The following is a 19265-nucleotide window of genomic DNA, read 5'->3' on the forward strand; positions in this document are numbered from 1 at the left end:
ATGATAAATGGACATTCTCAGAGCCAAGTTTGGGGTCACAGGGGAGATAGTTTTCCTCGCACCTCTCTGTACGTAGTGTGACACCACCCAGGGGCTCAGGGTGCTGAGCTGTGGGCCAGGGTTGCAGGAACCCACCTGTTCCCTTTTCCCCCAGCAAGCCCATCAGTGAGGCCACACCCCTCCCAATTCCAGGTCTTTCCATGGGTCCAGAGGTGTAGTGTACCTGGGGTCATTGGCAGGAGGAGTTGAAGGTAACTGATTACCCCACCAAGCATGGTTTGGTTGAAACCTGGAGGCAGGAACTGGGGTGTTTCTCTGGAGCAGGGGTTGGCGAACTGTGGCCAGAATGCCATATCCGGCCTAACCTTGTCTGTAAATGAAGTTGAATAAGAACAGCCATGCCCATCTGTTTACATGTTGTTTGTAGCTTCTTTCATTCTGTAAGGACAGAATTCAGCAGCTGAGAGAAAGATCATATGGCCTGGAAAGCCAAAATTATTTACAATCTGGTCCTTTACAGAAAATATGGTTGACAACTCTGCCACTCTCCTGCACAGAAGAGTAAATGCGTTTCTCTCACCTAGGCCAGTGGTTCTCAATTGGGGTGATTTTGCCACCCTCGGGGCATCTGGCAATGCCTGGAGACATTGTTTGGTTGTCATAACTGGGGTGGGAAGGTGCAAGGACTGGCATTTAGTGCATAGAAGCCACGGATGCTGCCTTACATCCCACGGACACAGGACTGCCCTCTAACAAAGAACTGTCTGGCCCCAAATGTCAATAGTATCTGCTCTAGACCTATTACTTGGCACCCACTGTCCTCTGCAGGCAGAGGCCCAATAAAGGCATTTCTAACCTTGTTTACCCTATACCTCCAGAGAAAAGTCAGGTGACAGCAGAGGGTCTCGTCCTTAGCCAGAGCATGCCCCCAAGGTGCTTATATCAGCACCCTGCCCCCCATTACCCACAAGAGCAGGAGCTCCAGCCAAGCAGACCATGACCAGCCAGTCCCCTGGGACCTTCCCCCTAGGTTGTTTTTTGGGTGTGCCTCACCCATTCTGAGCAGCTGGGGCCTTCTCAATACAATTCAACACACCAATCAGACCAAACACAGCAAAACAACTTCCCAAGATACAAGTAGCTTTAATCCCCCAATCCAGCCTCCAACAGGGCCTAGCTGGACAAGGAGCATCTCCTATGGGCAGCCCATGGCCCTCCGCCCTCCTCATCCTCTCTGAGGAATGCATGCCCCTTCTGTCTTTAGTTCACGGTAAGCGTGTCCTGGGGTGCCTGGGCCACTGAAGCAGCAGGTTCCTTTCCTTCTGCACTCTCCCTCTCCATCTCCTTGTCCTTCTCCAAGCCCTGGGTCCCCACAGCACAGTAATAAATAGCCTCATCCTCAGGCTGCAGCTCAGAGATACTCAAATACGCCGTGTTCTTGGTCACGTCTTTGGATGCAGAGAAGCGTGGAGGGAACTTGGGGCCCTGTTTCTTCTCTAAAGGGGAGAAATATCTCAGCAAGAATCTTGGAGGGTGACCCGGCCTCTGCTGGTACCAGTAGATACTATAAATGCTGACATCATGGTCACTGCTTAAGGTGCAGGCCAGTCGGATTGTGGTTCCAAGAAACGAGGACACGGACGGTGGCTGATTCAGCACCGGCTGAAGGACACAACCTGGGGAGACAGAAGCACATGCACACCTGGGGCAGGGAAGGGCAAGGGAAGGAGCCAGGGCGTACAAGCTTTGGGGTGTTCTTACCTGTGCAGTGGGCAAGGAGCACCAACAATGCAGGAGCCCAGGACATGGTGCAGACGTGTAGAGCTCTGCCTTGTGAATTGTGCAGCCACAACTCCTGGGGCTTTCTATGGGGAGCTGGCCAGCATCCTCCTCCAGCTTCTTAGGGGTGGGGCCATTGCACACCCAGTTCCAGCCACCGCCATCCCAAACTTTCTTGGGTTTGCAGATCGGTTAGGGGAACGGTCCCATGGCGGCCTTTGTGGCTCTTGCCTTGGCCCCATGGAAGCGTTTGGGAGGAAGCACCTGCTGGAAGCTCTCAGGCCAGTGCCCAGGAGGACAATCTGCAGGCTCAGGTCCCTGAGGGAGAATGACCTCAACGTCCCCCTGAGGAAGCGGAGCCCCACAGAAACTTGCAGCACTTTCACGTTCTTGGCCTATAGCTAAGCATGATTGGATTTAGGGATGTGGTTCAAATGTGTAAGGGATTGATTACTTCATTCACTCAAGAAGAAAAACAATTGTTTAAAATAAAAAACAATAAACTTTTTTTAAATTAAAATTTTTATTTTTTAAATGTAATTCTTTTTCTAAATTTTATTTTTATTATTTTCAGGTGTACAATACAACATAGTGATTAGACATTTATATACCTCACAAAGTGATAAATCCAATAAGTCTATTACCCCTCTGACACTGTACATAGTTATTACAATATTATTGACTATATTTCCTAGGCTGTACTTTACCTCCCTTTGACTATTGCTTTTTTAAATTATAAATTTTTAAAAAATTTTAAAATTACCCACAGGCTTGGCTGTGGGTAAAGAATGTGAAAGTGCTGAAACTTTCTCTTCTTTTTATCAAACAATACACCTAATCAGGTTCATCTCATTGGTTCATATGAAAGAAGCTCTGGAAGAAAGAGATTCCCTCACTTCCTCAGGAGAGCTGGAGGTCCAGACACTGGGAACTCCAAACTAACATTCTCTACCCAGCGTCCAGGGAAATTTTCTCAAGTTGCACATGCACATTAGTTAAAGAGCTGTCCTGTAATTAACTTTTCCTCTTTGTCATAATAAAAAACACTCCCTAGAAGGAGATTTAAGATGCTAATAAGACATGCGATGCATGAAGTGGCATGTACGTACACTGTGCAGGTGTGTTGTAGGACCCACCTCAACATACTTTGGGGAGGGAGAAGGGAAAAAGGAAGGGATGGCTCCCAACCCAAGAGCCTATAAAACTGTTGTACCTGTAAACCTCTGGGAGCTACATCCTTTCTCTTTCAGAGTGTGCTTCCTTAGTGCACCAAGCTTTCACTTTAATAAATCTTTCTCTCTGCAAAACAGTTTTGCCCACTCTCTTTATTTCTACCCTGAGGGCAAGGATCCCTACAGGGAAAATGGAGTCAGTCAGGCTCCCTCACTGGCCATCCCGTAGAACTGACTTGGGGCCCGCTGGTTATATAAGATGGAGTGTTGTGCAGGTGCCATCCATCCTGATGATGTCACTGTTTGTGTGCTCTTACGTAAGCACCTTGGCTGTGAGCCACTCTTGTCTCAGCACAGTATAAAAAGCCTGGCCACTATACAAGGCTAGCTGTGTCCAGAAAGCCAGTGAATAAAGCATGTCTACTCTGCCTTTGGCTCCATGTATTTTCTTCCAGCTCCCAGAGTAGTGCACACCTAACACCAGAGTCACCACTCTCTCGGACAATCCCTGCACCGGTAACAATAAGAACTGTGGGATTGAATGGCTGGTGCTAAACTTGGTTGATACTACAGTAAAGGATAAAGAACGGCTGAGCACCAACAGGCACCCTCAGGGTCTTCTTGGTAGCATACAGAGGCCTTCATCTTCTACAGCGGGAGGGCAGAGAAAGCTAGAGTTCCAAAGAAGGTTAAGCTCCCAACCCAGGCAGGTCTGCTGTGTCCAAGTCAGGGTCCTGGTTGGGAAACAATGGCACCCTAACATATTGATGGCATTACCTGTGGGTCAAGTATTTGGTTGCAGCTTAGCTGGATGGTTCTCACTCATGGTATCTCATGAGGATGCGGTCAAGATGTCAGCTAGGGATTCCTGTTATTTGAAATTTCAACTGGGGCTGCAGTATCTACTTCCAAGGTAGCTTACCCATACGCCTGGGAAGTTTGTGATGAGATGCTTCAGTTGCTTGCCACATGGTTCTTTCCATAAGACTCTTGAGAGTCTCCATGACATGAAAGCAAGCAATCCAAGAGAACACAAAATAGAAGTCACAGTGTCTTTTATGACCTAACTTTGGAAGTCACACACTGTAATTTCCACAATATCCCATTGATGATCACAGAACTGCCTTATTCAGTGTAGGAGGGGACTTCACAAGGACATGAATACCAGAAGGCCAGAATCATTGTGACCATTTTGGAGGCTGGCTACCACACTTGGGTATCTGTAAATAAGGGGAATTGGAATATACAAGCAATTCGAGGATTGTTTGGACTACGGAAAGGGGGGTACACAAACAATTTGAATATTGTTGGATATAGGGGCAGAGCTGACATGATATCTGGAGATCTAAAGCATCATTGTGGGACCCTGTTAGAATAGGGGCATATGGGAGCCAGGTGACAAATAGAATCCTGGCCAACATCCAGCTCACAATGGGTACACTGTGTCATTACCCAGTTTGCAAATGTGTAATTGGAATAGAATGTTTGGAAGGTGATGCAATACCCACATTTTGTCTTTCATCTGTGGGATAAGAACTATTGTGATGGGGGAGACCAACTGAGGGCCTCTGTAACTGCCCCCTCTCCCCCTTATCCCATCAAAATAGTAAATAACAATACTAAATCCTCAGAGGGATGACAAAAAGTTTCAGTCTTAAGGATGTAAAGGACTCAGGAGTAGTGGTCCTTGTCATGTTTCCATTTAATTCACCAATCTGTAGAAACCAGATTTACCCTAGAGGTTGGCTGAGATGTCTATAAACTCACCCAAATAGTAGCCCCAATTGAAGCTGCTGTGCCCATGTGCTCTCTTTGATTGAGCCGATTAATGAAGCCTCAGCTATATGGTATGCAAATATTAATTGGCAAGTGTGTTCCTTCCTATCCCTATCAGGTACTCTTTGCATTCACGTGGAACAGATAGATGACAGTATACATTTAATTTTGCCCCAGGATTATACCATTGCACCCTCTGTCGTAGTTCAAAGAGATCTGAACTGTCTACCATCTGGGCACCCACAGAACATAGCATTGATTCACTACTTTGATGACATCATGCTAATCGAGTTAGATTAGTAAGCAATGCCTGGCATGTTGGAGGCCAGGTAAGAAACATGCTGCAGAGAGGAAATAATCCACATGGAGATTCGAGGACCTGCCAAAAGAGGACAATGTTGAGCACCCCAGTAGTTGAAGGCAGGCTGGGTCGTATCATCCAAAGTAAAAGATGAATTATCACATTTTGTACCTCCTACGGTGAAGAAGGAAGCACAATGCCTGACAGAACTCTTCAAGTTTTAGAGACAGCATATTCCACATCTGGAAACACTTCTCTTGCAGGTATACTGACTAACACAAAAGGCTGCCACATATAAGCACAGCCAAGAGTAGGAAATTCTATGCAGAGTAACCAATTCCAGGCTGCAGTGAAAGTAGCCCTGCTCTTTGGGCCAGAAGTCTTGCCAGATTGAGGGGACTGGAGATATCAGTGGTAGGAAAAGTTGCCCTGTGGAATTCTCCAGTTGGAGAAACACCACATCGGCTTCTAAGGGTCTGGAGCAAGGCTACGCAGTCTGAAGGGGTGAATTACATGTGTTTTGTAAAACAGCTCTTGCAGTGCTGCTGGGCCCCAGCGGAGGACCATGAGACAGGAGGTGACTGCATATCCAGAACTGCTTGTCATGAGGTAAGTTGTGTCAAACCCAAGTCCTAAAGTTGGTTAGGCCCAGAGACCACTCACTGTTAAACACAAGAGTCCCCTTGAGTTATAAGCTGTGGCTTCCACCTGAACACTTTATTCTCTTTGTGACCTCCATCCAGTGGACAAGGAAAGGAGCCTTCATCTTGGTGGGGGAAACTGACCCAGGTCATAAGGAGGAGATAGGGGGTAGGGAGGAATATGTTTGACTCCCAAGCGATTCATTTAGGTGCATCTTGGTATCTCCTTGTCCAGTCGTGAAAGTAAAAAGACAAGTGCTGCAACCTTAGCAAGAGAAGGCATGGGGACTAGGGGCTCAGACCCCTCAGAGATGAAGGTCTGAGACAGGTCACCTAGTAAGCTAGCAAGGACAACAGAGGTGGTACCTGATCATGAGAGGAATCTACAATGAATGGTGGGGGAAGGAGAAAATGAGTATCCATTGCAGCCCCAAGACCAGGTGCAGTGGTCAAAGTTATAATTTGTCTTGCCAGCCTTCCTCTTCTCTTTCCCCCAGGATTAGAGGCCACTGAAACCCCAGAGGAGCCTCCTCCCAAACAGATGAAGTGAGTTCAGGTAGTGCACAAGATAGGAGTAGGCCAGCAATAAACCCTGGTTTTCATGGGCAAGAAAAGTAATGGCTAAGATTGTTGGTTGCTCGCAGGAACCAGAAGCCTCAGCCTTCTGTCCCCTATGAAGACATCAATGTACATTCCTAATGAAGAGTTTGGTAGTTGGGCTTACTTCTGCTGAGTGAGGGGCATGAGGCTCTGTCCTCAGAAGAGGGGCAAGGACAGAGATACCCCTGAGGGTCCCAGGCACGAGGCTTCCTTTGGGCTGTTCCTTCAGAGAAATGAGACATTTCCAAAGCACAAAGAAGAAGATTTAAACTCATCGCAGCCCCCTTGGCAGGACAGGCTCTAGCTGCTTCAGAGAAGCTCTGCCTTCAGAACAATTGGTGGATTGTGACAGGGGCCTGGTGCTTCCCTCTCCTGCCCTGCCCGCTCCATAGGCTGCCTACCAGGCCTGAGCCTCTCTCAACAGGTGCCCCTTCTCAATCATACAAATGTGGAAAATGCTCCAGTAGAGAAGGTTCGGTCAGGTCATAATCTAGTATTTTGGTTGTTCAAATGATCATTGACTAAACCTGCCCTAGCAAACCCCCAGAATCCCCAGGGAAGGGCAGCCTGCTGTAGGATGAGGGCTGAGAGCTGCTCCTGGGAGCAGCAGAGCACAGTCAGGGTAGGAACTGGAGGAAGGGTGGGCCCAAGGCGTGGACTGCTGGCTGTGCTGGTGGTCGACATACATGCACACATTTGTAGACTCCATGAGTGCCTCAGTGCTGCCCATGGGCTCTGGTTCCTGCCCGGGGCCATACTTGCACACCTCACTCCTGAGGCCTTTGCAGGTTCTGCGTTTCATTTCTTACTGACTTCACCACACCCCTAGGCTTAGGTTTCGGCTTCTGTGGTCTGTGCACTAGTTCCTCTAATCCACCCTTTTCCAGATTCCAAAACTTTGCTTTTTCTTGAGGAGCAGGGATGTCTAATTCATTCTGTTTGGCTTTCCAGTTTTAGATCTTCTTTTATTTCATTTGTTTTTTCAGGTGGCAGCTCGGAGCGCTCGTGTTCAGTCGTCCAAGTGTAATCAGAAGGTCACGGATAGATCTCTAATGTGTCACTCCTTTTGCTCCTGGAAGAAACCCTTTGTGATCCTGCTTCTTTACTAGATGCTGCTTGTTTCCACTTGGTAATAGTTTATTAAGGACTCTTGTATCTATACTTATACATGGAATTATACTGTAATTTTTCTTTCTCTTGTCTTTTTCTGACATTTTGTCAAAATTTTACCAGCTCCATAAGAGGAGTTTTATATCTTGTTGATTTCTTTTTTTTGAAAATTATTTTCTCATCTCTGAATTGTATTGAAGCCTGGTAGAATGTGAGTAGAAATGTACTTCATAGAGTGAGAAGGAGTGATCTGAACATGCAGAAAGTTGCAGTTACTATTTTAGAAGCCCTGCTCACCAGAGAAGGCAAACAAAACCTCAAGAGCTGACCTCTTACCATTAGACTAAGGTAAGAGAGTGATTATTCAGTCATGTTCCTTAAAATCACCTTGGAGGGGATGATGATTTGGGAGAAAGTTCAAGAAGTTAAGTTTGAAAGAATTTATACTCTTTGATGCTCAATGAGGAGCAGAGATAAAACCCTAATTATTCTAATTTCAGCCAGCTGGTATCAGGGTCAGGGACACTGTGCTGACACCATAAGAGAAAGAGCTGGATATTTATGACTAAAAATTGCAGAATGGAAGGAGGAGTGGGGACAAACTGGAGTCTCACTTCCTGCTGTGAAGGGTGGTTGAGGCCTGGGTAGTCCTGGCCCAGTAGAAGGAGGCTGAGCACTGTGAAAACCACTCAGGATTTTCCCTTACCTTGTGTCAGGCCGTGGAGATGAGCAGACAAGACCCACTCAGTCTCGTGGATCTTGCAGCACAGAGCCTGCTGAGTGATGAAGACTCAATTGTACGTGCCCTGGAAGAGCTCCCTGTGCACCTCTTCCCAACACTGTCCATTGCAGCCTTTGACCGGGGACACACGAAGACCGTGACAGCAATCGTGCAGGCCTGGCCCTTCCCCTGTCTCCGTCTGGGATCCTTAAGGGATCAGTCAATAACTCAAGACCTGTTGGAAGCTGTACTAGATGGGCTGGAATTGGTTCCTACCAACACTGCTTGCCCCAGGTGACTGTAAAGATGGGGTGCTGCTAGGGGCACAATGAGTTGAGTAGAGAGTTGGATTCAGCAATGTGGGGACCATGGATGTGCCAGAACCTCCTGGTGGTACAACCATCCTTGAGAGGCCTTGAGGCCATAGCTCAGAATCCATCGGAGAAGAAAGACCTGCTATAGTTGGAAGCTGACCATGCTACTGAGGTGTTGGGAGGGTGGTTAGGTTCCTGGGTGGTATCCCTAGACTACGTAAGGGATGGGGACTGAGCAGGATGAGGGTGGATGAGGATGGAGGAATGCACTTAGAAGACATGGCAGATGGCAGTGGGTAGGGCTGCTGGCTGGCACAGAAACCCCTTCCTACAGTCTGCTGCTGCTGATCTCATACCAGTTCTGCCATACTACCCTGAAAATCACAATCTCAGCTCTCTTCCTCATTCCCTACAGGAGATCGAAGCTGAAGGTGCTGGATTTTACCCATGATTTTGAGCGCTCCAACTGGGAGGAGTGCTCTGAGACCTCTCCTGTACCCTTTGTCATCACGCACATGCTGGAAGAGCCGGAGGCAGACCAGCTTATGCCCAATTCCAGAGTACAACCTCAGTGTGATCAAGAACCAGTGGAGATACACACAGACCTTTTCTTAGATGGTTTGTTCGGTTTCTTCCACCTGTCTGGGTTCCCCTCGTACATACTTCAGAGAGTCGAGAAGAGCCATGGCTGTCTGCGGCTCTGCTGTCGGACTCTGGTCATTAACCAGGTGCCATTCCACAGCCTCGTAGAGATCCTGGGAGTGCTGGAGCTGGAGGCCATTCGAGAGCTGAGGCTTCATCACAGGAGTAGGTTTTGCTTCCAGTCAGATCTAATCCGGTTCTTCACCCAGGTAGGGCAGATGAGCAACCTGGGCAATCTCATCATGAGCCATATCCCCTGGGATTTCCCTGCTGACTGTTTCTCCCTGTTGAGTCCATTGGGCCACCTCCAGAAGCTCCATCTCATCTTTGGCTGTCTCTCAGGCCAGCTACATAAGATACTCAGGTGAGTGTGTGGAAGGTCCCTCTGAAGGTCTAAAGGCCCAGGTCCTGGAATACTCCTCTGAGCATTACTCTTTCAGAGCAGAGACAAGCCTGGACTTCTTCTTCCATGAGTTCCTGCAGAGTCATTAATGGACATACACTTCAAAGTTGAAGTCCTGGGATTTATGTCTGAAATTGGCATCTCATCCCCTCACTCATTTTTTCATTCATTCATTCAAGCACTTAGTCCATGCTGAGCATAGAGCTAAATAAGAATGGGTATAAAATTCTGGGAAAAATCAGCCAGAATCTCATTGTCCTGGAGCTTCCACAGAATAAGGTTGTTCTGTTGTGAGGGTGTTATCTGAGGGAGGCAATTGTCCCCACAACATCTAAGCCCAGTTGATTTGGTCAGCTCACTCCTCTCATTTACGTCTCTTAGACTTCTCTGTGGCGTGTCCTGGAATAGGGAGCTGTTCTCCTGAGTTCTGGTCTTTGGGTGGATAGGAGTCTCGGGAACCACCTTCATAAACCTTCCTCATGGTAAAAACCTAGCCCTTACCTTGTGTAGGAACTATATCTAAACTCCATTAATTCCTAAACAATGTATGGAGCATGAGTGATCATTGTGTTTACATGGCGTGTTAGGAAGCTGAGGCTAAGAGAGGTCAGTGTGCCTGACCGCATGCTCTGAAAATGGGAGAGGTCCTGTTGGGAATGGGAAAATGTTTGACTCCAGGTTCTATGTTCTTAACCAGTACAGAAGCCTGGCTCCTGCCATATGCATCTAGACTGAGGTAGGAGTAGTACACATTTCTCAGGTCAGATTTCTAGTCCTTTTCCAAATGTATTGATGCTCCACCCCAATTTTTAAGAAGTAACTATGTCTGTCTCTCCACAGCAGCCTGCAAAAACCATTGGAGACTCTGGTGATCAATGGATGTAGGCTTACTGAGAATGACATCACCTACTTGTCCCAGAGCATTCATGCTGCACGCCTGAAGGAGTTGGTGCTGTGTAGCAATAATCTGTCCGAAACAGTTCCTGGGCCCCTCGAGGTTCTGCTGGCTGAGGTGTCGGGCACCCTACAGCACCTGAACTTGAGAAGCTGCCGGTTGAAGGAAGCCCAGCTCCAAGCCCTCCTGCCTGTCCTGTGCTGCTGCTTCTGTCTCCGCTCCCTTGTCTTCTTCGACAACATCATCTCCACGTCAGGCATCATGAACGTGCTGCAGCACTTAGCAGGGCTGAAGGAGCTGAAACGTGTGCAGTATCCCGTCCCGGCTGAATGTGTTGTCTACTTGGACGAATACAGGTGGGAGAACCTTAACAGAGTGGAACTTGCCCGGGTGCACACCAAGTTGCAGGAAATGTTGCAAGCCCTACAGCGGGCTGACATGGAGTTGACTAATTCTACCTCAATGGCCTGACTCATGAAAATGCACAGCTGACCTGATGGGGAAAAAAGAGCAGCAGTGGGTCTCGGAGCTTTGGCCGTGGATTCCCTGAATGGATAGAGTGGCTTTAAAGAAAACGATCAAAACAAGAAACACTGTAATGAACACTCTAGTGGTGACTGCTATTTCTGGATAGAGCTGGAGCTCAATTATTTACGAACTCGACAGACAATGGTAAAAAAAAAAAATCTATACACCGTGCAACTTGTTCAATGCTGGGAATAAAAAGACAACCTCTGCCAGCCCTTGTCCTTCTGGTCTGTTTGCCCGAGTTCCCATTCATTCTGCTTCAGTATTCCCACTTTGAACAACGAGCAAATGGGTGAATTTCTTCTCAAAACACTACGAAATAGGATAATAGAAGTGTTAATGTAAGTGTAAGGTACTCAGCACAGAGCTTTCATTCACTCATTTATTCAACAAATATTTGTTGACTTGCTGCTTTGTTCAGAAACTGCTCTCACTGGGAAATATAGAGGTAAAACATTCAAGGTTTCTGCTTTCAAAGAACTTAGCTTTGAAGGGGAGTGGGGACCACTAAACAAATCAGCAAACCAATAAGAAAGCTGAATTTAGAGGAGTGCCATGAGGGCACAGAGTAGCAATATGGGGAGTTACTGGAGTTGGGGGGGCCTTTGTAGGTTCTGCATTTCATTTCTTACTGACTTCACCACACCCCTAGGCTTAGGTTTCCATGAACATGGGATGTCTTTCTATTTATTTGTGTCTTTTTAAATTTCCTTCATCAGTGTTTTATAATTTTCAATTACAACTCTTTTACCTCTTTGTTTAAGTTGATTCTTAAGTGTTTTATTCTTTTTGTTGCTACTGTAAATGGGATTGTTTTCTTAAATTCCTTTTTGCATAGTTCATTGTTAGTTTTTAGAAATACCACTGATTATTGTACATTGATTTTGTACTCTGCAAGTTTATTTAATTTGTTTATTCTAGCATTTTTTTTAATGGAGTCTTCAGCATTTTCTATATATATGATGTCAACTGAAAATAGATAATTTTATTTATTCCCTTACACCTTGGATGCATTTTATTTCTTTTTCTTGCCCGATTTCTCTGATTAGAACTTCCAGTACCATGTTCCAGCAGTAGTGAGAATGAGGATCCTTGCCTTCTTCCAGATCTTAGTAGAAAAGTTTTCATTTTTAATCCATTTGTTATGATGTTAGTATAGATTTTCCATAGATAGCCTTTGTTGTTCTATGGTTTCAGATTTTTTTTTAATCATGAATGCATGTTGAATTTTGTCAAATATTTTTTCTACATCTACTGAGATGATCAAGAATAATTTTTGTCTTTATTCTTTTAATATGGTGTATCATAGATTGATTTGCATATGTTGAACTATCCTTGCATACAAAGATAAATCCCACTTGGTCATGGTATATGATCCTTTTGATGTATGTTGAATTTGGTTTGCTAGTATTTTGTTGAGGATTTTGGCATCTGTGTCCATCAGGGATATTGGCCTGTACTTTTCTTTTTTTCTTGTATTGTCTTTGTCTGGCTTTGGAATCATGGTGGTGATGACCTCATAAAACGATTTTGGGAGTGTTCCTTCTATTTTTTGGAAAAGTTTAAGCAGTGTTGATATTGGTTCTTTTTTTGAATGTTTGGTAGAATTCACTTGTGAAGTCATAGGCTTTTCTTTTTCAAGGGGTTTTTGATTACTGATTCTTCAATCTCCTTATATGTCATCGGTCTGTTCAAGCTTTCTCTTTCTTCTTGATTCAGTCTTGGTAGGTTGTATGTTTCTAGGAATTTATCCATTTCTTCTAGGTTGTTCAATTTTTTGACATATGATTGTCATGATCAATGTATTATTGTTATGATCAGTTCATTATGATCTTTTTTATTTCTGGATTATATGTTATAATGCCTCTACTTTCATTTCTGCTTTTATTTGAGTCTTCTTATTTTTTTCTTAATCTAGCTAACTAAGAGTTTATCAATTTTGTTTACCTTTTCAAAACAACTTAGTTCTGATGATTTTTTTCTATTGTTTTTCTATTTTCTATTTTTTTATTTCTTCAATAATCTTAATTATTTCCTTCTTTCTGCAGACTTTGGGCTTGGTTTATTCTTCTTGTTTGTAGTACCTTGAGTTGTAAAGTTTGGTTGTTTTGAGATCTTTTCTCTTTTTTTAATGTAGACATTCTTTGCTATAAACTTCCCTCTTAGTATGTTGTGTTCTTTTTTTTTTTTCATTTGATAGGTTTTGGTAAGTTGTATTTTGTTTGTGCCTGTCTCAGGGTATTATTTTTTAAACTTTTATTGGGGAATATTGGGGAGCAGTGTGTAATATTGGGGAGCAGTGTGTCGTTCCAGGACCCATCAACTCCAAGTCAGGCTGTTGTTTTCAATCTAGTTGTGGAGGGTGCAGCTCATTGACCCACGTAGGAATCGAACAGGTGACCTTGGTGTTATGAGCACTGTGCTGTAACCACTGGGCCAACCAGCCACCCCTCAGGGTATTTTTTTCAATTTCCTTTTTCCTCCAGTTGTTGTTCAATAGTGTGTTTAGTGTGGAGTTTCATGTTTTCTTTCTGTTACTGATTTCTAGTTTTATCTTACTGTGGTCTGAAAGGATACTTGGTAACATTTTGGTCTTCTTAAATTTGTTAAAACTTGTTTTGTGACCTAATATGTAATATGTCTTGGAAAACATTCCATGCGTATCTTAGTTCAGGCTGTTATAACAAAGCACCATAGATTGGGTGGCTTATCAACAAATTTCTCACAGCTCTGGTTAAAATTCTCTACATCCTTGACAATGCTTGTCATCTGTCTTTCTGATTCTGGCCATCCCACTGGGTGTGAAGTAGTATCTCAACGTGGTTTTGATTTGCACTTCCCTGATGACGATGCTGAACATCTTTTTGTGTGCTTCTGTCTATTTGTGTATCTTATTTACAGAAAGGTACTTTGTCTTTGTTGCTTGTACTTTTAGTATCATATCTAAGAAACCATTGTCTAATTGAAGGTCACGAAAATTTACCAAGAGTTTTATAGTTGTTGTTTTTACATTTAGATTTTGATCCACTTTGAGATAATTTTGTATGTGATGAAGGTCCAATATTATTTTTTTTGTACATGGATATCCAATTATCCCAACCATTTTTTCAAGAGACTACAATTATGTACTGCTTAGCAATGGAGATACATTCTGAGAAATTCATCATTAAGCAATTTTGTTGTTGGGCGAACATCAAAGAGCACACTTACACAAACCTAAGTAGCCTATTACACACCTAGGCTGTATGATAGAGCCTATTGCTTCTTGGCTACAAGTCTGTATAGCATGTTATTGTACTAACCAGCATGAGGTTAAATCAAGCACAAGAGAAAATGATGCCATCAAGAGACGCAGTAATCATGAGATGTATGAGGCTGCTGCTGGTGTAACACAACATCCTGTTTTACAGTGAACTTGTTTTTTATTTAAGTAGAAAGAGTACCCTCTAAAATAACAATAAAAAGTAAATTAATAAGCCAGTCACAGAGTCATTTATTATCATTACCAAGTTCTATATACTTTACATAATTAAAGTATATCATTACCAAGTATTATATACTTTACATAATCACATATGTGCTGTACTTTTATAAGACTAGCAATGCAGTAGGTTTATGTACACCAGCATGACCACAAACATGGGAGTAATATGTTGCACTATGTTTCAATGACTATGAAGTCATTAGGCAGTAGGAATTTTTAAGGTCCATTATCATCTTTTTTTTTTAATTAAAATTTTTTTCAATTAAATTTTTTTTAATTAAAATTTATTGGGGTGACAATGGTTAGTAAAATTACATAGGTTTCAAGTGTACAATTCTGCAATACATCATCTATATATCACATTGTATGTTCACCACCCAGAGTCAGTTCTCCTTCCATCACCATATATTTGCAGGTCCATTATAATCTTACAGAATCACTGTTAACAGAAACATCCTTATGTGGCACGTGACTATATTAGAAAATCCATTGGTCAAAAGTGGTCAAATATCAGCAAATTTATATTGTTCTAATATAAACGTCATTAACCAAATTAGCATATGAAAGAAGAAAATCTTATCATCTCAATAGAGGTAGAAAAGGCTTTTGGTAAAATTCAACAACTAGAGGCCAGCGGCTCAGGCGGTTGGAGCTCTAAAGGCTGCCGGTTCAATTCCCACATGGGCCAGTGGGCTCTCAACCACAAGGTTGCCGGTTCAACTCCTCGAGTCCCACAAGGGATGGTGGGCTCTGCCCCCTGCAACTAAGATTGAACACAGCACCTTGAGCTGAGCTGCCGCTGAGCTCCCGGATGGCTCAGGTGGTTGGAGCGCGTCCTCTCAACCACAAGGTTGCCAGTTCAACTGCAGCAAGGGATGGTGGGCTGAGCCCCCTACAACTAGCAATGGTGACTGGACCTATAGCTGAGCTGCACCCTCCACAACTAAGATTGAAAGGACAACAACTTGACTTGTAAAAAAGTCCTGGAAGTACACACTGTTCCCCAATAAAGTCCTGTTCCCCTTCCCCAATAAAATCTTTAAAAAAAAAATTCAACATCTAGTGAATGTAGTGAGAGAAGATGTCAATTGTCCCCAAATTCATCTACAACAGATTCAATGCAATATCTATCCAAGTCCCAGTTGGCTTCTTTGCAGAAACTGACAAGTTGATCTTAAAATTCACATGGAAATCCAGAAACTCAGAATAACCAAAACAGTTTTGAAAAAGAAGAACAATGATAGAAGACTCATTTCCTGATTTCAAAGTTTACTACAAAGCTAGAGTAATCAAGACAGTATGGTACTGGCATAAGGATAGACATATTTAGATCAATGGATAGAATTAAGAGCAAAGAAATAAATCCTCACATTTATGATCAGTTGATTTTAAACCAGGTTGTCAAGACAATTCAATGGGAGAAATAATACTATTAAAATACATTTCTGGAATGAACCTAACCTGATCATGACACATTGTCCTTTTTTAATACTCTGTTGGATTTGGTTTGCTAAGGTTTAGTTTTGGACTTTGTATATACTTTCATTAGGTGATACACCTAATCAGTACAGCTGTATTAATCACCCACCAAGGTGGAGGGAAGGGATAAGTAGGGGGTTTGGGCAAGTGACTCACCTCTGCAGAGAGGACAGGTGGCTGCTTTCCCATACATGTGACCTGAGAAGCCTGTGGGGGCTGCAGAAGGTGTCTAGTACAAGCACAGAGACAGAATTATGAATCTTGAGCTATGGGAGGCAAGCCGGGGCTGGGTAAATGTCTTGGAAAGCCTCACTGCAGTCGACATCACGTAAGCTGTTTGTGCCTTTTTGGGTTCTGCAACTGTTTGCTTTGATTTTATTTTTCTTCTGTTTCTGATAAAATAATTTCTTCTCCCTGTTTGCACCTTTGGGCATGGGGCTAATATGTTCAAGGACTTGGCCCCACCTTGCCCCAGGACAAACCCCAAGCCCCTTCCAGAGGATGTTTCTCCTCTTCCCTCATTTCTCAGCAGAGCCATATCAGGGGAGCTGGATCAGCGGACAACCCTCAGCGCCTGCTCCTTCTTCAGAGCTCTCCAGGCTCTGTCTTGGGTCCCGCAGGCCCCCAGATCTTAGCAGAGACCCCAACCCTCAATTCCCTCCATCCTGGGAGGAGGGTGTCCACTCTGCACACTAGCGCCCCACTTCCTACCCTAGGCAGGAATCCACGCTCACCCAACCCCCTGGGACAACCCTACTGAGACCCTCCTTTCCCAGGTAGCCCCCCCCCCCGCCCCCAGGCCTGGACATTGACTCCACCACTGCCCTACCCCCTACCCGCACCATCCTCAAAGAAAAACACCCAGTGACAACCTCAGACAGAAGGGATGAGTTGGGTTGGACATAGGAAAAGGTGGAGAAAAACTCAGGCCAGGGCAGGGAAGGACTTAAAGGGATTAAACTAAATGCATTTATGCCCATTAATTTGATTTAAAACAAATAGACAAATTCCTTGAAAAACACAGTGTCCCAAAATGACAGAATACATAGAAAACCTAAAACGTCCTATATCTGGTAAAGAAACAGAATTTCTCAGTTTTAATTTTCCCACAGAGAAAACCCCGTGTCTCAATGGCTTCCCCCGGTTAAGTTTTCTAAGCATTTAAAGACTAATACTAACCCTCTTGAGCCAACCTCACCCCCCAGCTAGAGATGGGCAGCCTCTAGTCTCTCCTATTGCCCCAGTGAAGAGGGAAGTTTCTCTTAGTGCAGACCAGCTCCCGGACTCCTCTGCGCGGTGCTGAACCTCACTGCACTCATCCTGGAAGATGGTGCCGTGAAGGGTGGCCTGGGCAGGAGCTGGAAGACAGCTTCGGCTCTTGGGAGCATTGAACACCCTGGGAGCCAGGAGCTGAGTGCTAGTGGCAACACCGTTCGTTATCTCTCAGGAATATACCCACAGCGCCCTCTGCTGCTTTTGAGAAGATATTACAAACGTTGCCCACTGAGTCTCCAGCCTTCACTCAGCCTGAATTCACTGAATCCACACTACAGAGGAGAGAGAGAGAGGCAAGCACAGGGCAAATTCAACCCTTAAGACTGAGACAGCAACTAGAATGCCTTCTTGGGTGTTGGAAATGTTCCTTTTCTTGATCTGAGTGATGGTAATGTGGGTATTTGCATATGAATAGAATCGTCAAATGTACATTTGTGATAACTGTACTTTACTGTTTGTAAGTTTTACATCAACTCTCTCTCTCTCTCTCTCTCTCTCTCTCTCTCTCTCTCTCTCTCTCTCTCTCTCTTTCTTTTGTCCATGGGATTGTGCATTAAAAATGAAGAAAAGATTGACATTTTTGGCTGTTTTCTGACCACCTCAGGGAGTCTTAGCTTAGAATCACTGTTGTATATGATTTTGATTTAAGAAAAACAGTTGCTAAGAAACTAGGAAAAGAATGATAATTTTTTAGCTGTAGATAAATAAAGTCTGAGATCCATTAAAGAGCCTGCAGCCTAAAGAACTATCTTTCCTTGTTTCTTGGGAGTATAGGCAAAATGGATATAATGGGCAAAGTAATGGATAGCAGTAGAAGCCAGAAGAGTATGAGGCAGAAGTTGAGGCTTATTTGTTTCAAGCATCATTTATTGAAAAGACTTTCCTTTCTCCTATTGAATTGCCTTGGTGCCTTTGTCAACAAACAATCGACATTGTACATGGCCGTCCTTCAGTGGAAGCTCTGTTACATTTCCTTGATCTCTGTCTTTCTCCTTATGCCAGTACCATGCTGTCTGATGAGTTGATATCAGGTCGGTCTTTCAAACTTTTTCTTTTCTTTCGAGTATATAAAATAAATAAACAGACAAAACAGATTTGACAAAAAGTTACAAATTTAGAAGATAGGCAAAAAAAGAAAAAGAAAAAAAAGTCAACACATATATAATAGGAGATCCTGAAAAGGAAAAACAAAACAAGAAAATAATACAAATTCAAGTACAAATGTACAGAGTCAAGAAAACTTTCCTGAAATTAGAAAAACAAAATTTTGGAAAGCTATATATTCAGAGGGAAACTATGAACCTGAGAAAATTGATCACACTGACCAACACCAAGATTTATTCTTGTAAAACTACTAAACTTAAAAGCAAAAGAAATATCTTTGGGCCTCCAGGCCCAAAATAAAAAGTCACCTACAAGGGAAAGAAAATCAGATTATCAAATTTTTTGAGAGCAATATTTTATATCAGAAAACAGTAGAGTGACATATTTAAAATATTCTAGGGGGAAAAATGTGAGCCAGGGATTTTAGGTCCAGCCAAACTGACTTCCAAGTATAAAAGCCACAGATTAACTGTTATCAATACAGCATAGTCAGCCATGAAGCAAAGATACACAGGGAGCTGATATAAATATAATATGTGACTAAAAGAAACACAAAATTGCCAGAATTGATTTACAAACCATCGTGGTAATAAGAAAGAGTACAATTTACCCAGAAGAGATATGTGTCTCACTTCCTCTGGGGTCTGGCACTAAATTATGCAGGCTGAACTGTGGTGTCATGAGTGACAGTAATAACTAGCCTTGTCTCAGCCTGAAACTCAGCAATGGTCAGGAAGGCTGTGTTGCCCGACTTGGAGCTGGAGAACCGAGTCAAGACACCTGAGAACTGATCGTTGTTCTTGTAGATGAGGACTTCAGGGAATTGGCAGATGCTTGTACCAGTTTGGGGCACACTTGCTGCTGCTGCTGCTGCTTCAAGTGCAGAATATGGTGATTGTATCTCCCCGAGACCTAACACTGAGGCCGGCTGAGTCAGCCCAAACTTGGGCCCTGAAGCCTAGAAAGACAGAGAATGAGAAAGCAATGAGAAGTCCTGCAGCCAGTGGTTAAGAAGTTGGCTTCTAGAATCAGGCTGCCTAG

At 43.8% G+C, this 19265-nt stretch overlaps 2 protein-coding genes across 2 annotated transcripts; one reads left to right on the top strand and one right to left on the bottom strand.

Annotated features, from left to right (window-relative positions):
• Positions 1-1260: 1260 nt before the first annotated feature.
• VPREB1 (V-set pre-B cell surrogate light chain 1) lies at positions 1261-1807 on the bottom strand (the record flags this gene model as incomplete). Its single annotated transcript, XM_081037775.1, has 2 exons — positions 1261-1676; positions 1762-1807. 2 exons carry the CDS (start codon positions 1805-1807, stop codon positions 1261-1263), a joined length of 462 nt encoding a protein of 153 aa, XP_080893901.1.
• A 6297-nt stretch (positions 1808-8104) lies between these two features.
• Positions 8105-10825, top strand: LOC308492653 (melanoma antigen preferentially expressed in tumors-like; the record flags this gene model as incomplete). The annotated part of the gene is made up of 3 exons (XM_081037807.1): positions 8105-8394; positions 8830-9420; positions 10300-10825. 3 exons carry the CDS (start codon positions 8105-8107, stop codon positions 10823-10825), a joined length of 1407 nt encoding a protein of 468 aa, XP_080893933.1.
• Between the last annotated feature and the right edge of the window lie 8440 nt (positions 10826-19265).

The sequence above is a fragment of the Rhinolophus hipposideros genome (genome assembly GCF_964194185.1).
Source record: "Rhinolophus hipposideros genome assembly, chromosome: 24".
Lineage (NCBI taxonomy): Eukaryota > Metazoa > Chordata > Mammalia > Chiroptera > Rhinolophidae > Rhinolophus > Rhinolophus hipposideros.